The sequence below is a fragment of the Chinchilla lanigera genome, unplaced genomic scaffold (assembly GCF_000276665.1).
Source record: "Chinchilla lanigera isolate Chin_1 unplaced genomic scaffold, ChiLan1.0 scaffold00002, whole genome shotgun sequence".
Classification (NCBI taxonomy): Eukaryota; Metazoa; Chordata; class Mammalia; order Rodentia; family Chinchillidae; genus Chinchilla; species Chinchilla lanigera.
Genome location: NW_004955403.1, coordinates 49,941,641 through 49,964,612, shown reverse-complemented (window position 1 = coordinate 49,964,612; position 22,972 = coordinate 49,941,641). Strand labels below are relative to the sequence as shown.

General features: G+C 51.1%; 1 protein-coding gene across 6 annotated transcripts in view; it reads right to left on the bottom strand.

Annotated features, from left to right (window-relative positions):
• The window catches only part of Ptk2b (protein tyrosine kinase 2 beta), a 114,745-nt gene that overhangs the window by 6,188 nt on the left and 85,585 nt on the right, over positions 1–22,972 (bottom strand). For 5 of the 6 annotated variants that reach the window (XM_005373738.2, XM_005373740.2, XM_013514191.1 and 2 more), the window contains exons 6-24: positions 18,131–18,193; positions 17,873–17,927; positions 17,336–17,476; positions 16,921–16,995; positions 16,125–16,226; positions 15,489–15,606; positions 14,904–14,943; positions 14,530–14,576; positions 13,575–13,625; positions 13,106–13,203; positions 12,295–12,379; positions 12,019–12,119; positions 11,643–11,758; positions 10,699–10,799; positions 10,446–10,535; positions 9,529–9,733; positions 7,223–7,331; positions 6,301–6,366; positions 4,577–4,702 (exon numbers count right to left, since the gene is read on the bottom strand). In XM_005373738.2, coding sequence (XP_005373795.1) covers positions 4,577–4,702; positions 6,301–6,366; positions 7,223–7,331; positions 9,529–9,733; positions 10,446–10,535; positions 10,699–10,799; positions 11,643–11,758; positions 12,019–12,119; positions 12,295–12,379; positions 13,106–13,203; positions 13,575–13,625; positions 14,530–14,576; positions 14,904–14,943; positions 15,489–15,606; positions 16,125–16,226; positions 16,921–16,995; positions 17,336–17,476; positions 17,873–17,927; positions 18,131–18,193 — 1,789 coding nt within the window. The remainder of the gene's footprint in view (positions 1–4,576; positions 4,703–6,300; positions 6,367–7,222; positions 7,332–9,528; positions 9,734–10,445; positions 10,536–10,698; positions 10,800–11,642; positions 11,759–12,018; positions 12,120–12,294; positions 12,380–13,105; positions 13,204–13,574; positions 13,626–14,529; positions 14,577–14,903; positions 14,944–15,488; positions 15,607–16,124; positions 16,227–16,920; positions 16,996–17,335; positions 17,477–17,872; positions 17,928–18,130; positions 18,194–22,972) is intronic. The other variant, XM_005373741.2, reaches the window with a different exon arrangement.

The following is a 22,972-nucleotide window of genomic DNA, read 5'->3' as shown; positions in this document are numbered from 1 at the left end:
ACGGTGGCGGGTCTGGAAACGTGGAGGGCAGCGCTGATGCTTCTAGCTCCACCACACAGCAGAGCCCGGGGAGCAGGAGCAACAGCAGGCACACACTGACTGCATCTTTCTATTAAAAGGCACTCTTTATTAAGATAACAGCTTGGGTTATTTCACCAAGGCTTAGAAGAAATGTATGTGCTGAGATAGGATGAAAAATGAAACCTAAATAAGTAGAACTCTATAGATAGAAGATCACTGCTTCCTCTCCCTGATTTTACTAAATCCAACCCTTGTTTTTACTCCTCTGTGGAGCACTGGGCTTATTCATTGTTTCGGCCGCTACCCAGGAGATGGGGAAGTTTGCCTACTTTCTCTCAATCTCCCCAAGGCTCATTTGCTTCATCACCGGCTCAGTCCCTCCAAATTATTTTGCCTTCCTTCTCCGATGCAGCGGATCATCTAGGCCTCTAGGACTGGTGGAGAAAGAATGCTGCCTGCACCCTCCTGATTCTGGTAAAGCCCAGGGGTGGCCCTTGCCAGTGACAGGACCCTCCATAACATGAAAGCCAGCAGGTCCTGGGTTACTGCTATGGCTTGAATGTAGCTTTCAAAGTTCATGCGTTGGAAATTTCATCTCCTACGTGACAACACTGAGTGGTGGGACTTCACGGGCAATTAGTCCAGGAGAGGGAGCTCCTGACGAAAGGAACACTGTGCCCCCTGCCCTCACCCAAATGATGCCTTCTGCCATGCTGGGCACAGCCAGAAGGGCCCATCAGGTGTGACCCTAAGCCTTGGACTTCCCAACCTCTGCAGCTGTATGCATTTCCGTTTGCTGGAAATTGACTGATCTGCAGTGTGATACCCTAGCTGCACAATGCACACTAAGACTGTTCCTTTCTTTTGATGTGGCCAGTTTACACAGAAATCATTTGAAGAAATGCTAAAAATTGCCTATATTTTTGCAGGCCTTATTCCTGCTAAGCCTCTTAAAAGAGTTTCCCCACTGAATCTTATAGAACATGTTTGGATATCACCATACACTTTAAAGACAATTACATTGGAATGTTTTTTCCAGGTCTTGTGTAGATTCAGTTATCAACTTCAATTTCTAAAAATACTTTTTCCTTACAAGTTAGGTTTCTTGCTGAATTTTTTGTTCATTAATCTATTCATTAACTACTTATTAAGCAGCTACCATGTGGCAGACACAGCACTTAAAACATCCAATAGGGCTGGGGATGTAGCTCAGTGGTTAAGTACTTGTCTAGCATGCAGGAGGCCCTGGGTTTCATCCTTAGCACCAGGAGAAAAATGTAAAATATGCAATATTCCTGAGGCTAAGTAAACCAGGGTCCAACTAGGTGTTGGGAGCCAGATAATCCTTTACTTCAGGGAGACTTGCCAAACGCTGTAGGTTGCTTAACAGTAATCCTGACCTCCACCCACTAGATGGCTATAGCATCTCCCCAGTTGTAACAAAAATGTCTCAAAACATTGCCAAATGTCCTCTCAGAAGCCAAATCATCTCAGCTGAAAACCACTGAGCTAAACCTTAAAAAAAAAAAGTGCAAGTATTTTGTAATCATGCCAGACTTATTGCACAGGGACTGACTGCTATGGTTTGGAGATGGTTTGTGCTGGGCGCTGAGCTCCTTAGCATGGCGGGGCTGAGCTGGTGGAACCCATCAGCAGTGGACCCAAGGAAAAGATAATGAGGTGTGGGGGTCCACCCTCATTGGGTAGATTAACGGTGCTCAGGGGAACGGGCCTGGTCTGGTAGGAGTGGGCTAATTCCTGAGAGGAGGTTGCTAGAGAAAGAATGAGCCTGGTTCCTCCCTGAAATCTCACTTCCTGTCTTGCTGAGTAGTCTGCTGTGTGATCTCACATAAACCCATCCACCTCACTGTGATGAGGGCAGAAGGTCCTCCTCACAGCTGAGCAGAAGCCAGGGCCATGGTCCTCGAGCTCCAAAAGTGTGAGCTAAGCCAAATTCTTTTCTGTGTCAAGTACCCAGCCTCAGGCATTGTGCTATAGCAACACAAAATCAACTAAGACACTGTTGCTCCAAGATGAGGCTATTTTAAGGCTACAAAAATCCTCCCAGGTAAACGTCAGCGCCTGAAAACAACAGCACGGCTGCTCCTAGCTGTTGACAAATACCGGCAAACAGGAACTAAGTGTCTGGAGCTGTACGTATGGAGTTAGGAATTTCCAGGTGTAAGAAAAATGCATAAACTGAGGAAGACTAGAGGAAATACAGGAAGGATGAGTTACTATTTGTTTTATAAGTACTCAGAGCTTTCTACCACTTCCATACATTTTATGCCCCAGGCCTGACCTTGCCAAATATTTTAACAAGCACATATTGGGAGACTTATTCTGCTGTCTTCCAATTTCATGATAAAACTAGTGGACACAATGGGAACTTTTTCAACCTTGAATCTCTCTAAGTCGGTTTAGCTGGATACACTCTAAGTATTCTCAGGCCTTGAGTACTTACACTTCTTAGAAGGAATCAGGTACTTGGGTTTTAAAATGACATTCATGCACTGTGACACCTTTCCTAGTCTGATTACAGCCCATGATGCCAACCATATTTTCACCCCCACACAGACCGTTTCCTGTTCTGGCTAAGTAGGTCCCCCACTTGCCCTGTGGAGTTTCATCACACAATCTTGGCTTCCATTGATGTGCTCTGCCTCTTCCGCCCTCTGCATCCCAGTTTCATCCTGTCTAAACTTCCCTCATCCTTCAAGGCCCAGCTGGGGGAAAAAGCAGCAGGCAGGAGATACTGCGCTCCCTGAAATCCCACTCAGTGGCCGCTGTAGCCTCCTGGGGGATGTTCCAGTTAAGTGGAAGCTCCGTGAACGCACAGCTGCCTCACTCCGTCAGCACCCAGGACAGCGCCCGGCCGGCCTGCGTGCTGTTGATTGCATTTTACTATTGAACTGTGAGCTCTTGGAGAGGGAGACTGTGGTCACCAGGACCCTGTGGCATCCCACAGACTCCCAGAGGAGCCAGCCCATAGCGCCACGCAGGAGAAAACATTTTTTTTTACATCTCTGAATGTTTGTTAAATGCTTTCAAATGTTTTGCAGGGAGGTTATTATACCTCTTCAGCTTCCCACCTGGAAGAGACTTTCTCAGTGTTCCTGATCTATATTGTAAAATGCGGCTTATACTTTGAATCCTTATTGTTTATTTAAGGAAATGCTCATTATGTTCTCTTAGGTAGATTTTCCTTTTGGCAGTTATTTCTAAACCTCTGACACAAAAGGTCTTTTTTCCTACTGCAGTCTGCCTTTATGGAATGGAGCAGAATCCATACCGGGAAGGAGGACTCACACAAAGGCCAACCTGCCCTTCAAATGTGCAAAATAGCTTCTCTCTAAACGAGCACATTTGAAAGTAAAGACTACTAAGATTTAATTAATTATGAACAAAGAGTCAAGGGCAGGAGCTAGAGGGAGTGAACATGGCCTAAGTTATAGTATGCTTCAGTCTGCAGTTTTAGTACTGTTAAGTACATGCAAAGACAGAAATTGGTTAAATTAATGTACGAGAGAAAAACGAGGTAGGCTGGAGAAAATTTATTTCACAACAGACCTTGTCACTTGGAATTCTAAGTTATCATGCTCGTTTAAAATTTTACTAAATTAAGAATCACAGCACAGAAGTATATCAACATACTTGCCTACGTTTTCCAAATCTGTCATGATAAACATGTATTTTTTCCCCAAAACAATTTTGAGTCATTTATTCTGAGCCTGAAATACCCTGCGTTTATAAAAAGTTAAAGCTAAAACAATAAGCGCTCCAGTCTGTTCTGTAACTTGATTTACAAAACAATACATGGAGCTTTCATGGCAAATGACCACAAGAGGTCAATGGAATTAAAGGAGGTGGCTGGTGGCAAGTGGGCATCTGCTTATAATCAAGGCTTAGTTTTTCACATTCGATCTGACAATCAGCAGCCAGTCCAGGAGGCACTCAGAACCTCACCAGCCACTGATGACAAAGAGGCTTCTGGGGAGGCAGTTTAGCCCCTGCCTAGCCAGTTCAGGAGGCTGTGTCCACACTGACCCCTAAGCTCCTTCCCATCCAGCAGCACCTTTTACAAAAGCAGCAGGAGAAGCAGCCACCAGAAAGCTTTCCTCCGACTGAGGAGAGCTTTAGCAACCAAAGCAATCAGACAGGAAGGTGGAGAGGGGTTGGAGCTCCAGGACTTTTCATTCTGTAGCACCACCAGGCTTGGCTACACTGGGCCTATGAGCTCCACACCACTGTGTCTTTCTACCCCTGGGGCTCCACAAAAGGAAACAGTTTTACATGGTTCTCCACCACACCAGCAAAGACAAGGGAAGGTCTGGTCAAGCTAATGTCAACAGGAGCAGAGCCTGGCTTGGCCCAGCCCCTGACGTGTTTGCGAAAAGGTGTGCTGTCACAGAGCCCCTTGGCAGGCTGACTGGCACACAGAAGCATGGAGGATACTTCCTGAGGCTGAGGGCATGGGGTACTCCATCTCCCGGGCCACCTCCCTCCGTCAGCCTCCTCAGTCCGGGCTGGGACCCAGCATGCAGAGACCTCTTACCCGCATGCTGTGGCGCTTGAAGACATTGTGCCGGTGGAGAGGTGGGGTGTGCAGCGAGTTAACGGGAGATGGATACTCCATAGGGCTGGTGAGCGTAGGAGAGCTGGCACACAGACCCTCAGGGACCTATTTAGGAGAAGCAGAGAAGCACAAGGCACGAGGCGCAAGGACAAGGCAAGAGGGTGGACAATTAGCTGCTACAAACAGGAACACAAAGAAACAATGCATGAGCATGGACTGGGGGACATGGACTCACTCTCCTGGAGCTAATAAAGAATGTGGTGTGCCATTTTCTTGGCCACACTGGAGAGACATGGTGGGGGAATGTGGCCTTTCATTCATCTACCACTGCTCCCCTATGATGCTGTGCACACACGGCTTGTTCCATGGGACACGGACCTAGGGGGACTAGCACTCTCCTTGGGCCCTACTGCTCTGTTTCAGAGTTAGATTCCAAAGCAGCAGAGCTGATTGGCCCACATATAAGTACGGACTTGTATAGTTCCTCAGTATCCTAAGGGGAGGGGTCCAGGACCCTGTGCAGACACCCAGATCAGCAGATGCCCAGGTCCCTTGTAGAAAGTGGTGTAGAATTTGAATATAACCTATGTACATCTTCCAGTAGACTTTAGTTCAGCTCTAGATTACTTCAGATGTCTAGTGCAATGTAGATGCTGTGTAAATAGCATTTTTTTTTTACAGAAAAATTCATTTTTGCAGAAAAATGAAAAGTAAAATTCTGTACATGTTCGGTACCGATGCAGCGTTTTGTTTTGTTTTGTTGCATATTTCTGACTCCTAGCTGTTGGAAACCACAGATGCAGAACCCACGATTTGGAGAAGCCCCTTTGTGTGTGTGTGTGTGTGTGTGTGTGTGTGGATGTGTGTACACATGCAATTATTTTAATTTAGAAAAATTCTCACTATTTTAAATGTTTCTTTTCTAAGGCTGTGTTTGCCTTTTAAAGACACTGTTTCCACCTTCATACTGAGGGTGCTTTCTCTCCACCAAGAGGATGTGTCTGACAGCTCTCGATTGGGCTGATTGTGACCTGGGCATTTCCTTGAGAAGGTATAAATGATTGTAGGGTGCAATCTTTCTTCAGGGAGCCACTTGCAGACTAACGCTGTTTGTGTCAGTTGACAGTGACTCGGAGCTGGGGGATTTAAGAGCAGGAAGAGGGGGATGGCTCCTCTTACCCAGATGCCAGAGAGGGACACAGGGCAAGGGCATCGGAGTCAGGGACCACAGTTTGAGGGAGATTCACAGCCAGTGGTGATGGATGCAGAAGGCTCAGACTGAACCCTGCTTCTTCCTCACTGGCTAGCAGGTTCTGGCCAGAGCCTCTGCAGGGAGCCCCAGGGGGGCAATTTCACTCTCTGGGGACATCATCAGTCCCCAGCTCCTTGGAATTCCTGCTCATGGAAGAGGCCAGGGAAGCTGCAGGCATGAGAAGGCAGCTGCAAGCAGGCACATGAAAGCAGCAGACACTGCAGACAGATGCCTGGGGGGCAGGCAGGTCTTCTTAGCTGAGGGTGGCCTGGCGGAATGGAATTTCTGTTCTTTAGAACTGTTTTTAAATCTTGCCCTAGGTTGCAAAGAAGAGCCAACCCAGGCCTGAGCAGACGTGTGCCACCCCTCCAAGGCACAGGGATGGACCTTCAGGAAGCACCTCCGTGATGAGCGGACCTGACCTTCCCCAGCCCGCTGGTTGCCCATTTACCTGGAACTGCAGCTTGGGAGCCAGCAGGTTGGTTTGCGGAGGGGGTCTGTATTTGGGTCGACTGGGCTGCAGGGAGAACACAGAGTTAGGTCAGTCACTGTCTCTCTCTTTGCGTGAACACGACCCACCAAGGGGACCATGAGGCCACAGGCAGCTTGGGCCAGTTCACAATGAAGGACAGATGGGGGACAAAGTCATCATTAAAAGCACTTTGCATCCACTTGCTGAGCACCAGTTGCAAGTGGTGGGGTGGGAAGGTGCAGAGGTTGGCGTCTCTGCCCTCCTGGGGCTGTGGCTAATTGGAAGGTTAATTGTGTGTGTGTGTGTGTGTGTGTGTGTGTGTGTCTGTGTGTGTAGCCTCCTTGTACAAATCAGTAAAGAGCAACTGCAGACATTCAGAAGCAGGAAGTCACCAAGAGCTCAAGGACTCACCGCAGCTTCACAGAGATAAAAAATGAGATGGGCCTGAGGGAAAGGGCAGCCCATGCCAGGGAAGAAGGGCAGTAAGAAAAGGCCTTGGACCAGACGAGGCATTGTTATAAGTGAATGTTTGTATCCCTGCCTCCCAAATTCATACGCTGAAGTCCTGCCCCCAGAGCGACAGTATTAGGAGCTGGGGACTTTGGGTGGTAATCAAAGTCACACGAGGGAATAAGGGTGGGGCTCCATGATCAGACTGGTGCCCTGTAAGAAGGGAACCAGAGACAGCAGGTAGCCAGGCAAGGACACAGTGAGAAGGTGGCCTGCGAGTCAGGAAGGGGTCCTCACTAGACATCAAATTTGATGGCTGATGGGGGCTGGGATGCAGGGCGGAGGGAAGATTGCAGGGAGCATCCTGCTTACGCTGTGAGAGGGCCGTGGGTGACGCAGGGACTTGGTTCGGCTGTGATGCATGGGACAGGCAAGGCAGGGTTTGGCTCACCTTGGGCGGGGGTTCCTGGTAGACACTCGGCTCCAAGATTTTGGGGGGTCGGTAGCGAGTGTTCCTCTCCTGCTCTATGGCAATGTCCTTCTCCATCTGGTAAATGTCACTGCCGGGGAGCAAAGTCAGACAGGGAGAGAAACGGGGTGAATGCGAGGTGTTCCTCGGGGCTCCCCTCTGCACTGCACTGGAGCCAGGAGCACCCGGATGGAGAGCACTGTGCCCAATTTCCCTCTCATCTGCCCTGCAGTGCCTGGAGAGACCCTCTGATCAGACTGGGATATGGAGTCCGAGGTGGCGCTCTCACCAAGCGTGTGAGGATCAAAAGAATGGGTCCAGGGTGAGAGGTCTTTGGGCAGTAGAAGCTTGGGGCAGTGCCCTCTCCCCCTTGTCTCTTGCCCTCCTGAACCTGCTGCTGGTGCCACTGCGCTGTATATATTTCCAGTGCCTCTGCCGCTTCACGGTCCTGCTTCCGTTAGCCATTGCATTAAATATTCCACCAGCTCATCTCTGGTGTGTGCTGGCGGGGGCTGTGGGTGCACTCGGAGGTTAGATATGCTTGTGCCTCCATCGGTCTAGTCCAGTTCAATGCTTCTCAACCTGAGAGGCACAGACCCCAGAGAGGGACCTCTGAGGTTACTGTGGGGGCCCACGAAGCCACATGTTCAAGTGGGTACCAAGTATTATATACTGTTAATATGTCTACGTGGTACTATGTCTACAGATATGTATGCATGACTATGCCCATTTTGTCAGTCAAAGGATACTAAAATTATCATTACATGGAAAAATCCTCAGGATTTGACATTAACACAGTCTTTTCGACCCCTGCAAAATTGGAACACTGATCAAATCCTTTCTTAGCCCTAAAGGAAGCACTGCCAGGCAGGGGCCTGTAGCAGGCTTTCTGTGTCTTCTGGGTCTTTAGTACCTTCTGGTCACATCTGAGAAACCTGCTCCTCACTTCCCCCTGGGGGGCATGGTTTGGCGCCTTTGATGGGAGCCTCCTCTCACTTCAAGGACAGACCCCTGTCACAGCTCCCCACAGTTCTTTAGGGCCCAGGGTGGACTGCAAGGTCACATTCTTCACTCAGAGCTTCTGCCCTCTCAAATGACATCTTTCAAATACTTTCCCAGCATCCTCTGGCTTCTCAAATCTCCCTCATGAAGGACAGAGATGAGTATAAAGTTAATCAAGAGAGCCAAGCAGGTATAAGTGGGGAGAAAGTCCTTTCAAGTGACAGCTCTGCAGATTGTCCTGGGGACCCCCACCCCATAAACATTAGCAGGGTCATCCCTGCTGTCCCCCTGGGGGCCTTCCCAACAGGCATCTGTAGCGGCTACATTCTTGCCCTCCGAAAAAAGTCAGCATGTTGACTGCGGTGTTCAATGTCACAGTGTTTCAGGTTAACTCAGCGGGAGATTCTCTGAAGAAGAGGTCAGCAAACTATGGTCACAGGCAAAAGCTGACCTCCCACCTACGTTTATATGACTTCAAATTAGGAACGATTATCACATTTTTAAGGATTGAGAAAAATAAAAGGAGGATATATTTTGTGACATGGAAAAATTATGTGAAATTCAAATGTCAGTGTCCACCGATGAAGTTTTATTGAGCACCGCTGCCCCGTGCATTCATCCTTGAAAATAAAAGTCTGACCACTTGCAGGAGAGCTGATGGTGGGCTCACCTCCAAGGAAGTGTGGGACCTTATTCCCCTAAAATGGATACCATCTTTCACCAGTGACTTCCCAGTATCCTGGGGGAATAATAGTTGCTGGACACTGAGAAGGATCAGACCTTCAGGCCCCGTCTCCCCCCGTTAGAAGGGAGAGGTGACCCCTGGGTCACAGCCTTAATAACAAGTCAAAAGGTTCATGCTCCCCTCCTTGCTAACACGAAAGGAAGCACAAAGTGGAGAGGAGAGGCGAAGAGGGTCACAGGCCTCAAACTCTACAAAGCGTGGGCACTCGCTCCTGGGAGAGGCCGGTCCAGTCTTTGGGTTCCAACCTTCCCAAGGGAGCTGCTGGGCGCCTCTGTACAGCTTCTCCTGGAAGGGTTGGCTCATTCCACACGGCACTGCACTCAGTGTCAGGCAGAAGGGAGGTCGGGGTGCAGGTCCCAGACCCCCATCACTGCCTTGGACAGGTCGCTAACTCTGATCCTGAGCCCTCTTGCCCTCCAGGTGGGAACAAAGTGGCTGCCCAGGGCTGACTTGGATGGGAAGCTCTCGGTGTTGCCCAGCTGAGCTGGGCCCTCTGGGGCCGCCATGCCGTCTTCTGCACGCGCTCCCACCCCATGCTCACCTGAGGCTGCACACGAGCTCTGTGAAGCGGGGCCGGTCACTGGGGTCATAGTCCCAGCAGCGGGTCATGAGGGTATACAGGATAGGTGGACAGAGGTCGGGCTTGGGCAGCCGGTCCCCTTTCTCCAGCACGCTGATGACGTCCTTGTTTTCTAGCCAGAAGAAAGGCTGCTTCCCAAAGCTCAGGATCTCCCACATGCACACAGCTGGGGGAAGAAGGGAGGCTGGGTCCATGCCGGGAGAGGCCTGTCCACTCTCCCAGGAGCAACTCTGGCCAGCAGAGCTTGGTCACAGCCAGAGCACCCATGCCTCCCCTCTTCTCCCCCACCCCTGGATCCTTGCCCAGCATGGCGGTCCACCCAAGAGACCAGTGACGTATATCTGCAGGATGCTTGTCCCTCCTGTGACCACTCTACAAGGAGTTGTTAGGGCTCTGTGGGACCAGGAGGTGGCCGGCATTGGGACGGCCAGCACCTTCTCATGGGAGTGTGTGAAGCCCCCAGAAAGTTGGAGTTGGAAGCCAAGCACCAAGGCTTGCTGCCTGTGTGACACAAGCCCCTGACTTGGCTGAGCCTCAGTTTCCTTGTCTGGAAAATGGGAGTAACAATGGTGAAATTTGATGGGGTCTGCTGTGGGAGAGCTGGTGGGGAACCTACAAGGTTGTGTGCTCTGTGAGGGGCATTCAGGGTGTCCCCTTGTTATTCCCTGGGGCTGTCATGAAGCCTTTTCCAGAAAGATGACGCCATACTGTCCAAGCCAGTCTGTGGCCCAAGTTACCTCCCATCTGCTACCCGCCTCCCCACCTCTAGGACTCCCCAGTGACCACGGTGAGCAGGACTCTGGGGACCCAGGAGAGTCCCTGTGTCCTCCTCTGAGAAAGCTGAGGTCCTTTCCACATCCTCCGGAATCACCACTCACCAAACATCCAGACGTCACTGGCCGTCGTGAAGCGGCGGAAGTTGATGGACTCAGGGGACATCCATTTGATGGGGAGGCGAGTCACAGAGGCTTGGGGTGCACAAAGAGGTTTATGGGAGTTATTGAGACAGCCAGAAATTTCCAGGAATACTGACCCTTGACCTGGGTCGCCCGGCTGCAGGATCCCTCTGTCTGGGATTTCGGCGGCAGGGACCTCACTAGGGGCACAGCTGTGGCCGGAATGTCCCCTCACCTTTGTAATACTCCTCATCCTCAATATACCGGGAAAGGCCGAAGTCACCCAGCTTCACACACTCAGGGGTGGCCACCAGGATGTTCCGAACAGCGATGTCCCTGTAGGAAGCATATGAAGACTGGGTGTGGTGCTGCCCCAGGACCCTGGAAGGCGTCTAGCAAGTTATAGGCAGGAAAAGGGTCCTATCCAAGTAGCCGATTCCAGAGCTGAGCTCTCAGCCCCCCAAGAGGAGTCCCCCTGCCTCGGGCCCTTCTGTGTCTTGGTGCCACTCCCACCCCAGTGCCTGCTGGCTTCTCGGGCAGCTCTGCTCCAAATGTTCATTCCTATTATTGAAAAGATAGCTTAAAAGCGTGCAATTCCAAATAAACAAGGGAGCAGATCTACCATCCCACCGCCTCAGCTCCTGCCTGCCGGGATCTCACATTTGACCCTCCTGCTGGAGTATAAGCTTCCCAAGGAAAGGATTTCTGTTTGTTTGATCATGACTTTCTCCCAGCGCTTGGGACAGTGCCTGTCCCGAAGGAGGGGCTCCACAACACTGGTCAAGTGAGTGGATAAATGGATGAATGAGTGAATGAATGGAGAAGAAACCAGTGAGGAGGGACCAAGCCCACGGCCACAGGGGTTCTGGGAACCAGTGCAGGCTCCAGCAGGACCCCAGCATCCTCTGGTGCTTCTCCAGCTCAGTCCCTTCTTCCTGGGCCACTTGCTACCCAGTGGCCAGTGAGCCAGAGGAGGAGGTAGGAAGCCCTTCTGGGCACTCAGGGAGGCTGGAGGTACTGAGCTGCAGGCAGACATGGCCACATGCAGGGCTCCTCTTAGTAAGAGCTGTGGGGTCCACACATCTACTTTAAGCTGCCCAGGTCTCTGAGTTCCTGGGCATAGGCCCAGTGGATCGCAGCTTGGATGCTGCTACTCCCTGGCCCTGCCACTGTGCTCACCTGTGCACACAGTTGATGCTCTCCAGGTAGGCCATGGCTTTGCATATCTGCAGCGAGTACAGGACAAGGGTGGGCACCTTCAGGGAGCTCTTGTTCCGCTCCAGGTAGTGGCCCAGCTGCAGAAAGGAGAGGGGCCATCAGCACCCGTGTTTGGCTCCAGCCTGAAACCAGGGCCAGGCTGTTGGAAGCTACCAGCCTCTCCTCCCTTTGGGGACAAACCCATAGGCAGGAAGGCGTTCGAAGATTTCATTTACCAACAAGGCCTGTGTTTCAGGAGGCAGGAAGCTGGGAGCAGGGCCCCTCGCTCTAAATGTCCCCGTGCCCTGCTCAGCTGTGGCCCAACTCTCAGCAGTCTGCTACCCCAGTCCGCACTCACCTCCCCGTAGGGATACAGTTCCATGATGATCCAGGTGGGCTCCTCTTCGATGATGCCGATCAGCTTCACAATGTGCGGATGGTCGAGATTCTTCATGATCACTGCAGGGGGCAGGAGGGACGGTGGACAGTTCAAGGTCACACAGGACAGACGCAACCTGCTGCGCCGCCTGGGAGAAACCCTCCTCTGAGGGGGCTCCCAGCGCTGTTCCCACCGCCCCTTCCCGGGGCCTTGGAGCACTGGGGTGTCTCAGGGACCCCCCAAGGGGACGCCTACCTGCCTCACTCATGAACTTCTCCTTGTTGTCCAGAGTGCAGTCTTTCTTGCAGGTCTTGACGGCCACATTGATTTTCTCCCCTTTCTGCAAGAAGACCGTGCTCAGAGACTCGGTGCAGCCTGGTGCTCAAAGGGTCCCCTCCCGGCCTCAGTCTGGCCCTCACAGACGAGCGCCAGCCAAGGGAAAGCAGGTGATCCGCCCCACCCTGGCGCACGGACACCTCCTCTCCTTTCCTATGCTTTTCTCTTCCTCTCCTCTTCTCTTTCTTCTTGATCAGGTTATGTTAGAACTGGAAAGGGCTTCAGAGCTCAACTCCAGCCAGGCAGTCAGGAAGAGGATGCTGAGCCCAGGAGCCGCGTGACCTGCCCAAGGTTAGTGGGCGTGTGGTGGGGCCGCCATCAGACGTGGTGCAAGCGTTTTTCTTGCTCTTTATTGTTGTTTTATATTGTGCTGCCCTTTCCCTTCGGCTCTGCCTTTCTCCAGCCTGCTGGAGGCGGGACCACAGAGGCGCAGCTCATCGGTCCGTCTGTGGCTGGGAATCAACTGCGCTTGCTCACTGGAGTCTGCTCTTCCTCTAGGAATGGCATCCTACCCTGGATCCTCCCACCTATCCTCGGCGACCCTTGTTCACATCCTGCCTCTACTTCGCTCCCTAGCACTTTGCTACCCTTCTTAGGAGTGGCTCTCCTCCATCCCATCGCTCCCTGGGAATTTTATTAATATTCCCAGGCTGTGTGGACAGGGACACACTATGTCATGGCTGCCGCCTCCAACTGGCTCAGAGCCCCTGGGGCGGAGGCCGGGACTCACGTGATTCGTGTACACGCCTTCGTAGACCTCCCCAAAGAAGCCTTCACCAAGAATACGATTAAGAACCACGTCTTCGCGCGCGACACCATACTGTAGACCTGCATAGAGCAAACAGTGTCCCGGGGCAGAGGTGGGCAGGCATCCCTTGCAGAATCTAACTGGGCTTCCCCCCAGGCCTCCAACAACTTGGGTGAAGACTCAGGGGCTGAGCAGAGAAAGAGACTGAGTACGTCCCATTGTCTCCAACCCAGGAAGGGCCATTTCCCAGGTCCACACTCTCAGAGACTCCAGGCAGCCATGGGGCACGTGAAAGGGCCAACAGCACATCTCAACTGGCCAATAAAGCACCTCAGCTTTGCCTGTCTGAGTGCATGAGGAAAGAGGAGGGACAGAATGAATGTTCCCCTGAGTCCCCCCATGTCGCCTCCCAGGGCCCTTGACCCTCGCCACAGTAGGATCAAGGACCTACCTCCCGACCTTCGCAGAGTCTCGTCAGGAATCTCCGCATAGATGTCCGACTCTGGAAAGACAGGAAGAGGCCCAGCCCGTGGGCAAAGTGCCGCCATCGGGCAGGGCCAGGAACCAGGAGGCCTGGAGGCCAACACAGCCAAGGGATGGAGGTCGGGGAGAAGCCAGGTGAGTCCCAGACTCCTGTCCCAGGCTTTAGGTCAACCACAGAGCCTGGAGCACCTCAGCTTGAGTCTCAGCTTGCTGTTTCCCAGTTGGGTTATTTAGGGCGAACTTGGTTAATCTCCTGTTACCCATTTAGGACTGTTGGGAACTGGATGTTTGTGTCTCCCCTAAACTCCTGTTGAAACCCTAAATCATAATGTGATGCTTTAGGACGTAGGGCCTTAGAGAGGTGACTGGCTTCGATAAGGTCATGAGGGTGAAGCCCCTGCTACAGGACTAGTGTCCTTCTAAGAAGAGGAGAGGAGAAGAAAGGAGAGGAGGGGAGAGGAGAGGGGAGGAGAAGGGTGGAGCAGAGAGGGGAGGGGAGGGGAGGAGAGGGGAAGAGAGGAGAGGAGAGGAGAGGAGAGGAGAGACCAGAGCTATCTCTTTCCCTGACTGGAGCACACAGTGAGAAGACAGCCATCTACAAACCAAGAAGAGGCCATCACCAGATTCAGAATCCAGTGGCACCTTGATCTTGGACTTGATAGCCACCAGCACAGAAACATACATTGGTTTGCAAGCCACTCAGCCTGGGGCATTTTGCTTGGGGCCATCTGGGCAAAGATAAATTCCATGCCATGTACTAACCCCGCAATATGCACTCGACTGCTACCATTAGCGATAGTTTAGCGCACGCACCAAGGAGGGACGGCTTTTGTACTTGAAGGGCCTGCCTGGTAACACCACCAGGTCAAGGTAGGAGGGGGCAGAGAGGAGGGAGGAAGGCAGAGGGCGGCAGGCAGGCTCACCTATGCTGCAGCTTTCTGAGAGGTAGGACCGTCGAGCCTCCAGGTTTCTGTGGAAAGAGGGAAGAGAGAGGAGCCAGGTGAGCTCAAACTGGGCAACGCTCCCCCCAGGCAACCTTGGCACCCCTCGCCCACTGTCCCATCTGCAGAAGGAGCCAGGCTGGCTGGTAACAAGCTGGGGGCCATGACCCTTTCCCCACAAGGTGATGCCAGGTGGCAACAGGGAGCGTTCCTGCAGGTGTGTGCCTGGGGAGGGGCAGACGTGCCCTGGGAAGTGCTGACTCCTGTGTTCTCCCCGGGGAGGGGGAAGGGTCCATGCGTGTTTCTCGTCCTTCCCAAGGACACGGGTTGAGCCCTGCCCTCCCTATGATACTCACAGCATGGGGACCTGGGGCAGACTGTTCCGCTTCTCACCATCTGCGGACAGAGAGGGGCAGGGAAGGTTGGAGCCATGGACACGGGGGCCTGGATGGACAAGTGGCCTCTCACTGCTGCTACAAGGAGGCCCCTCCCCACGGTCCTGTTCCGCGCTCAGCAGCAGAGTGGAAGCTCCACCTCCTGGACTGGAATCCTCTTTGCTAACTCCACCCTGCCGGCATCCTCTTCTTTAGTCTCGACCCTGCTCCCAACCCCCTCCCCCAAACAGGGCCACACACAGAAGACCAGCCAGGTTCTAGCAGTGGCTCTGATCTTCATGGGGCTGCAAACGCAGCTGCTCCCGAAGCAGGCATCTGTGCAGCTCGGGACCAGGGGTGGCTGGCCAGGGCCAGGCCTGCAGCTGATGCCTCAGGAAGGTCCCACAGGAAGTCCCGGTGGGCAGTGCGACCACCGTCTCCCCACACCCTTCAGGCCTCTGCACTGGCTCCTGGGCCAACCGCGAAGCTACCCTACTCTGCTCTGCCCGGCCGGCATGACCCAGCTGTGCTGCTGTCAGGCCGCCCTGCCTGGAAGGGGACACCCACCTTTCTTGGGATGAAGGATGAGCGAGCCCTTATGCTCCCCCTGCAGCCGGCAGTAACCGTCTATGAGGTCGGCCATGTTCTCGGCCTCTGCTGGGGAGGAGGTCTTGATGGACAGGGACTGCAGAGAAGAAATCAGCGGAAGGTGAGACCTCAGAGTCTTGGCTTGGCTGTACCCGCAGGCCCGGAGAAGAGGGCCCCACCGAGTTCCACCGCACCTCTCCTCTACTCGGCTTGCACCCTCTGCCACCACCAGGGGGCGGCCTCCCACAGAGCACCCGGGTCTCATTCAGAGACAGTGGAGAGCTCCAGGCACGCGCTGAGGGAGGGGCAGAGCCGGAGGGGCGCAAGGACAGAGACAAAGCCCGCCCTCCTGCTTTGTGCACCACTGCTCACTGGGGGAATGCTGGGCTGCTGACTTGTACCTGCCTTGGGGACACTTGGTCTGCCCTGTAACTTTCCCCCCTTCTTTCCTGACATTCAGATAGAGAGAGTAAGGTTTCCTGAGTGTCCTCATAACTGATCGGCATCCTAGCACCTTGTCTGGCCACTGTCCAGATTTCTTAGTGAAATCCCCACCGCCGGGGAGTCCCTGGCCCCTTGCCTGCCCTGGCCCCGCCCACCCGCAGTGATGCTCACCTGGGGGGCGCCCTCGATGCCCAGCTGCAGCACCGCCTGCCCCTCCTCCAGCGGGAGGCACCTGATGGACTTGATCTGCTTGAACTCGGCCAGGCAGGTTGGCTGTGGGAGAGGAAGGGGCGCAGAACGTCACCCACCGTGGGATCTGGCCATGACAGTGGCCGGAGGTGGGGAGGGGAGACTGGGAGACGAGGCCGGAAGGAGCGTCTGGTCCAAGCCCCTCACTCTGCGGAGGAGGTCGTGCACCAAGGTCATATGCTAAGTTGGCTGTGAACTGGGGACTGGACCCAAGACCCAGAATTCCAGAAGAGTCACTGGCTCATGTTGCTTTTTTAAAAAAAAAATTATTTCATTATTTTGGTTTTTTGAGACAGGGTCTTGCTAGGCAGTTTAGGCTGACCTCAAACTCATTATGCAGCCCAGGCTGGTCTCGAGCTCATGGCAATCCTCCTGCCTCAGCCTCCTGAATGCTGGGATTATAGGTATGTGCCACCATGCCCGGGTTCATGTTGCCTTTGAAAAAGCAGCTCTTCTGTCTGAGCTGGAAGAACGCTAACAGCATCCTTCTCCCCAGCTCCCCACCCACCTCTGGGCAGAGCAAAGTCACAGGGAAGTAAAGGGCCACTGCTTGACACTGTCACCCCAACCCTCGCTTTGCAGAACTTGCACCAAGGCCAGGGTGGTCTCCTAAGGGCTCTGCCATCAGCACTGGGGAGTGGGAGGCGGAAAAAGGGGAAGACCCATTAGCAGAGCTGTTGGCTGCGTGAGGTGTGACCTGCCCTCAGGCTCTCCCTACCTTCGCATCTTGACTCGTCAGCTGGCGGATGCCTTTAGGGCCAATGACCAGGTCCACAGTAATGTTCCATCCTTGCTGAAATGAAAGGAGAGGGCACTGGTGTCCCTGGTTCTGCCCTACTCACGTTCAGGAATGGGAAGAGAAGCTCACTCAGCTAGACATGGACCACTCTTCGGTGTGTCCTCTGGCTCCTTCCCCCCTAAACCCCCTCCATACACCCACCCCTCCCCACCCCTCCCCACCCCTCGCCCGCTCCGCCCACATCCCAGAGCTGGAGGTCAACACTCATGCGCTAACAGGATTCCCACAGTAGGTGGGTCAGCAACGCTCTGTTGCTGGAGCGCCTACAGGGAGCACGAACCCACATGGTCCCCCAGAGGGCCCCTGGACACAGGTGAGGAGAGCAGGTGATTACAATGAGTTCACAGCGGTAGGTCTCCTGGTCAATGTTGGCGAAGCCCGCGAGGGTGTTAAAGAACTTCATGACGCACTCCTCCTCCCGCAGCGAGGCGTACTGCTGGAAAGTCTGCTGGATCATCTTCCGGAACTGCTTGGGCTGGGGGAGGCGGGCGGTGCTGAGCCAGGCCTGTTCCTCTGGGCCGGCTCCTTCCCTTAGGCCTCAGCAGAAGGCTGCCCACTGCTGGAGGATGACCCCCATCACCTCTGCCCGATAGCAGCCACAATCTGTTCCCTAAAACACACCCCGTGGTCTCCTGATCCTAACCCATGAAGTGAACCAGGCTCCTGGGGGCTGGAGCCAGATGCATCCCATCCTGATTCCCAGCCACAGAAGATGTCTGTGGGCTATACTTCGCTGTTCTGTGTCCAGGCGGCACAGAGCAGCAGGGATACACAGGCTTCTCTGAGGATCCCCAGCTAGATCCTTTTAGCTCTAGTCCCAGGGACCTGCATGAAGGGACTTTCTGGAACCCTCACTCTTTGGTTTCCTCACCTTTAGGTTCTCCTGCATCTGCTTTGGGAAAAACAGGTCCAGCCCCACTTCCTTTCTGAAAGAAGGGAAACAAACACGTCTGACTTATCTTTCCCTCAGCCAGGCCTTCTGGCCAATCATGAATGAGTGAGAGGGCTTGGGGACCAGGGACAGGGAGGCTGCCAGCTCTGCTCCGGGAATGAGTCGGGAGGGGTACAGGAAAATCAGGGAGTCAGAGGAAAGGAAAAAGGACAGGCGTGGGGCCAGTCTAAGACTTACTCCAGGAGCTCAAAGTTGGACTTTTTGTCCAGTGCGTTGTGGGGCATGTCCTTGAAGAATCGCCTGGAGAGAGAAAGAGAAGGCATGGAGTGTGGCCGGATGGCTGGAGACGGAGGCCGCTGCACAGAGCGCTCAATGCCCCTGGGTTAGTGTAGAAGCTTCCTTCCCCTGCCAGATGTGGGAGCGACAAAGCTGGAAGAGTCAAAACTGGGCGGTTAGAAAACCGTGAGGAAAAAGAAACTCCACCCTGACTACGCAGGCGCAGGCTGAGAACGAAGATGGCGGCTCTGTCTGCGGTCTCAGAAAGCGCAGGACTCAGGCATGAGCTCCTCCTCCCAGCCACGCTTTCCTTCTTGATTTCTTTTTCATTTATTTTCTGTCTCTGAAATATCATACATGTGTTTGTGTGTTCATGTAAATAACCCCTAGATGTACATATAAGGACTTTAAAATTTACAGAACAGAAAAAGACAAAGGAGTCCATAATGCTATCACCAGAAATCACACCTACTAATACTTTTTTTATACATACTCTTTAACTTCCACTTTTTCTGAAAATGTAAGTGTTGAGGAAGATTTTTATGAACTATCAGATGACACGTAATGGCATTTTGATCAACAATGGACCACAGACATAATAGTGATCCCATAAGATTATACCTCCTCTGGTGTCTTCATAACTGTCTTAGTTTGTGTAAACACACTCTACGATGTTCACACAACAATGAAATCCCCCAGTGGCACATTTTGTAGACTGTATCTCCATTGTTAAAGGACATATGACTGTATTATTTATTTTTGCAAGTGTGGCTTAACCCGACACCAAAGAGCCAATGTCTGCACACATGCTCTCCTGTTTTTCCTGTCAGGGCCGCTGTTCCTAGTGATTTCATTGACTGTCAGAGACACTGACCTACTCGTGATCCTACACTGGAATAACCCAGTGTTCCTTTAACCCAGGTGTTCTACAGACATCTGGGAATAGTTTTATGCTACAAACAAAGAGAGAAAAAAGCTTATGATTCAAAAGCAATGAATTTAGACAGTTCACTGGGTTTAGGAAATGGGAAGGGTAGAGCCTCACCTCACACTCTATACATCTAGAACACTTATTCTCAATTAATGAAAGGGTAAATACAAACAATAAAGCCATTTCCAAACTGAAAAGAAACTAGAGAAATATTTCCAAATGATGGGGTCAAGAAGAACATCTACAGCATGAAATCAAGAAAGACATCCCCAAATTAAATCATAAAACATGGAATGTTAGGACCATAAATGAATGATGTCTTTTAGTATATTGTTAAGCAACATGAGTAGTTATCTCTCAACAGATAAGGATTTCAACTTAGAAAGAAAATCCATTGGGAAAAGTCAGAATGGAGCTATTGTGTTAATGGAGGCTACTCCTGGCTAATTGAATTCTGGGGTTTTTAGAGGTTCCCCTGCTCCTTTGTCTTAGTTATTTTTCTTTCATTGCTGAGACAACATACCTGACACCCAAAATTAAGGAAAGATGGGTTTATCTAGCTCATGGTTTGTGGAGGTCTTAGTCCATACTCAGCTGGCTCTAAGGCAGAGTGGCACATGGCAGAGGGCAGCAGTTCATGGTGGTGGAAAACCGCAAAAGCAACAAAAGCAAAAGGGAGGAGTGCTAGCAAGCAGCCTCTTTCTCTCCCTTATATTGTATGCAAACTATCTGCCCCAGGGCAAGTGTAGTTCTCACAATTGTAATCCCAACATTGGACCAGGAATCAATCATAAACTCTAGAAGCCTGCCTCATGACTGCATGAGGCTTTGGGGGGACACCCAGACACAAACCACAACACCCTTCCTACATGGTCCCCATATTCCACATTGGACCAGTATTATATATTTTACCTGAAAACAATTCAAGGCAGTGTAAACTGAGGCTTCCTTCCTGCCTAGGTGCCCTGATCCACTTGGATGAATGTCCTCCTTTCCTGTTCCTTCTGCTTACTGGTCTCCTGGAGCTTTGGAGACTGAGTTTAATTCTTTTGTTAGATGTCATACATTTGAAAGAAAATTATCTGTATTATGACCTTCTTCTATCCTTCTGCCCTTATCTGCCACCCCCCAAATCTCTCTCTTTCTCTCTCTGTCTTTCTCTTTCTCTCTCTCAGACACACACGCACATTAGTGCACCAATCCTTGAAAGGTGATGTAAAATACCAAAAAGACTAAAAAGAATCGAGACGTGGTAAGAGCAGCACAGGCCCTTTTCCATCTAGGGCGAGCAGGGTCTGTCCCTCATACCATAGGCTGGAATGGAGGGGAAGCAGGAGATGAAACATCTCTTACATGAATTTTTCTTATACAATCATCAGTGAGTACATTTGAATGAGGATTAAGGAGTAGTCACATTTTACGATAGCTTAGTGAATACTACCGAACTCTATTTTACACTACTGAAAAATATTTCTATCCTTTCTTCTTCCAAGAACAAGAGGAAGATAAGGTCTTAAAACATGTTAAATTATATAGAGCTAGAGATTACATAGAGCTGGGGAAATGAAATAAAGAACACGGCAAGGCCATAGTAGAACTGTGGGTGTCTCCTGTAGTGTATGTTTGGGGTCTGGCTATCCTGGCTGCCAAGGTGTAGACAGAAGACCTCATTTCATGAATAATTTATTGAATGAAAACATTAGCCATAAGAGAGGGATTTACTCCTTAAAATGAAAATGTTGAAAAACCAATTAAAACTAATATTCTTAATGTTCATTTAACAAAAATAAGAAGCCAAATTCAGTGTTTTTTCCCCTTTTGTTGCAACTCAAAAGCACAAATCAGGAAAGGGGATTGTTCTGGGACCTACCTAAGCATGACCTAAGCATGACCAAGCAGAAGACCTACGGGGGGGCGGTCAGCGGTGGGAGAGGGAAGAGGGGAGCTGTTCACCAACCGCTCCACACCTCCCACCCCAGCTGCAACGTTACAGATCAAGAATAGGAATAAGGTTTGGTGGTGCTCCACAGGGGAGGGGGGAAGAGGTAACAATACCATATATGGTTCAAAAAGCTAGGAGAGGTTTTTAATGTTCGTACCATCAAGGAATTATAAACGTCTATAAATAAGTACAATTACTACGCATTGATCAAAAATAAAAGGTGAAAAAAAAGAAGAGTTTGCTAGAGGAGACTGAGAAAAGTATTTCAGACCGAGAGGATGCGTTCCCAGCGGGGCCGAGCTCTGCTTAGGGTCACTCCTGCCATCGGCCTGCTGTTGGGTGAATGAACAAACAAACGAACGGACTCTGAGATCCGCAGTAAAAGAGTCGTCCTGTGCTGAGACCCACGTCACGGCTGCGAACCTGCAGCCCAGTTAGCCGCACCGCGCGGCGCCACCCCCGGGCGAGGCTGCCCCGCTCGGAGCGCCCCCTGGTGTTCAGTGCTCCCGCAAGTTCAAACCCGCAATGCTGAGCCGCCAGTCCCGGGGAAGGCACAGCCTCTGCCTGAGCTCCCAGGTCCGGACAGCAGAAAACAAAAGACGCTTACATGCAAAAATCCAGTTGGTTGTGTTTTCCTTCTAAACAGTGATAGAAATAGATACTTACTACCAATATTTGTCAGTTATCCACAAGCCCAAATGTTTTCCCAAGAAAAGCAAGGTTGAGTGTTCTTCCTCCGATACTGTAATCATTATCTGTTATCAGTTACTCCTTAACACGGCTTCAGTTCACATTCACTGTGACTGTTCAGGTCAGCGCATTCTGAGACGCTGGTGGGGATGGGTAACGACTCCCGGCTGTCGCGGGTCAAGGGGGACAAGTCATTTATTCCTAAAACTTAAGATAAGCACTAACTTCTAGCACGTCTGCTGTGAATTTAAAATTTTCTTATACATAGTGGACTATGTTGAGAAATTAATATATCTAGAATTTATAAACATGCTGAATAAATCAGTAAAAATTAATTAGACAGCATCGTGACTGTAAGACATTCTGGAAAATGGAAAACTATGGTGGCAGTAAAAGAACCAGTGGTGGGGCTGTGGATTTAGCTCAGCGGCACAGCGCCTGCCTGGCAAGTACAAGGTCCTGAGTTTGATTCCTGGTACAGGAAAAAAACAAAACCAAAAAAAAAAAAAAAAAAAAAAAAAAAAAAAAAAAAAAAAGAACCAGTAGTGGGCAGGGCTGGGGAGAAGGGAGAGATGAATGCAGACATCATGACAATGATGATGATGATGATGATGATGATGATGATGATGATGATTTGCAGGGCTCTGGATTAAATCCAGGGCCCCATGCATTACAGCAAGTGCTCTACCACTGAGCTACATCCCCAGCCCACAAGGAGATTTTTAAGGCAGTGAAACTACTCCGCCTAAGGCTATAATGTGGATACATGTAGTTGTCCTATGGTGAATCTGAATGGAAACCAATGCACATACGTAGTTTCATCAATCATAGTGGTTATGTTGACAATGGGGGGCAGGAGAGACAGAAGCAATCTCCTTACTTCTGCTCAATTCTTCTGTGAATCTAAAACTTCTTTAAACAACAATTCCACTGAAATATAGACAATAGGAAACAGGGAGCTAGACCTTTTGCAAATGGAAACAGGATCTGGAGATGGGGGGAGGGGGAGCCGAGTAAAAAAAATTACGATGTATTAAGTACATACATTGACTCTCTATGATGAATATACTTTTTATGTATTGCAAACAGTAATGATAAAGGGAAAACATAAAAATAATGTCAGTAAGTAAGGGCAAAGAGCAATATGAGCTAAATAAAGAAGTAACAGGAGCCTTTCACCCCTGTCATTGTTCTATGTACTTTAAATACAGTAGCCCAATTCTGCCCCTTCACAGCCCTG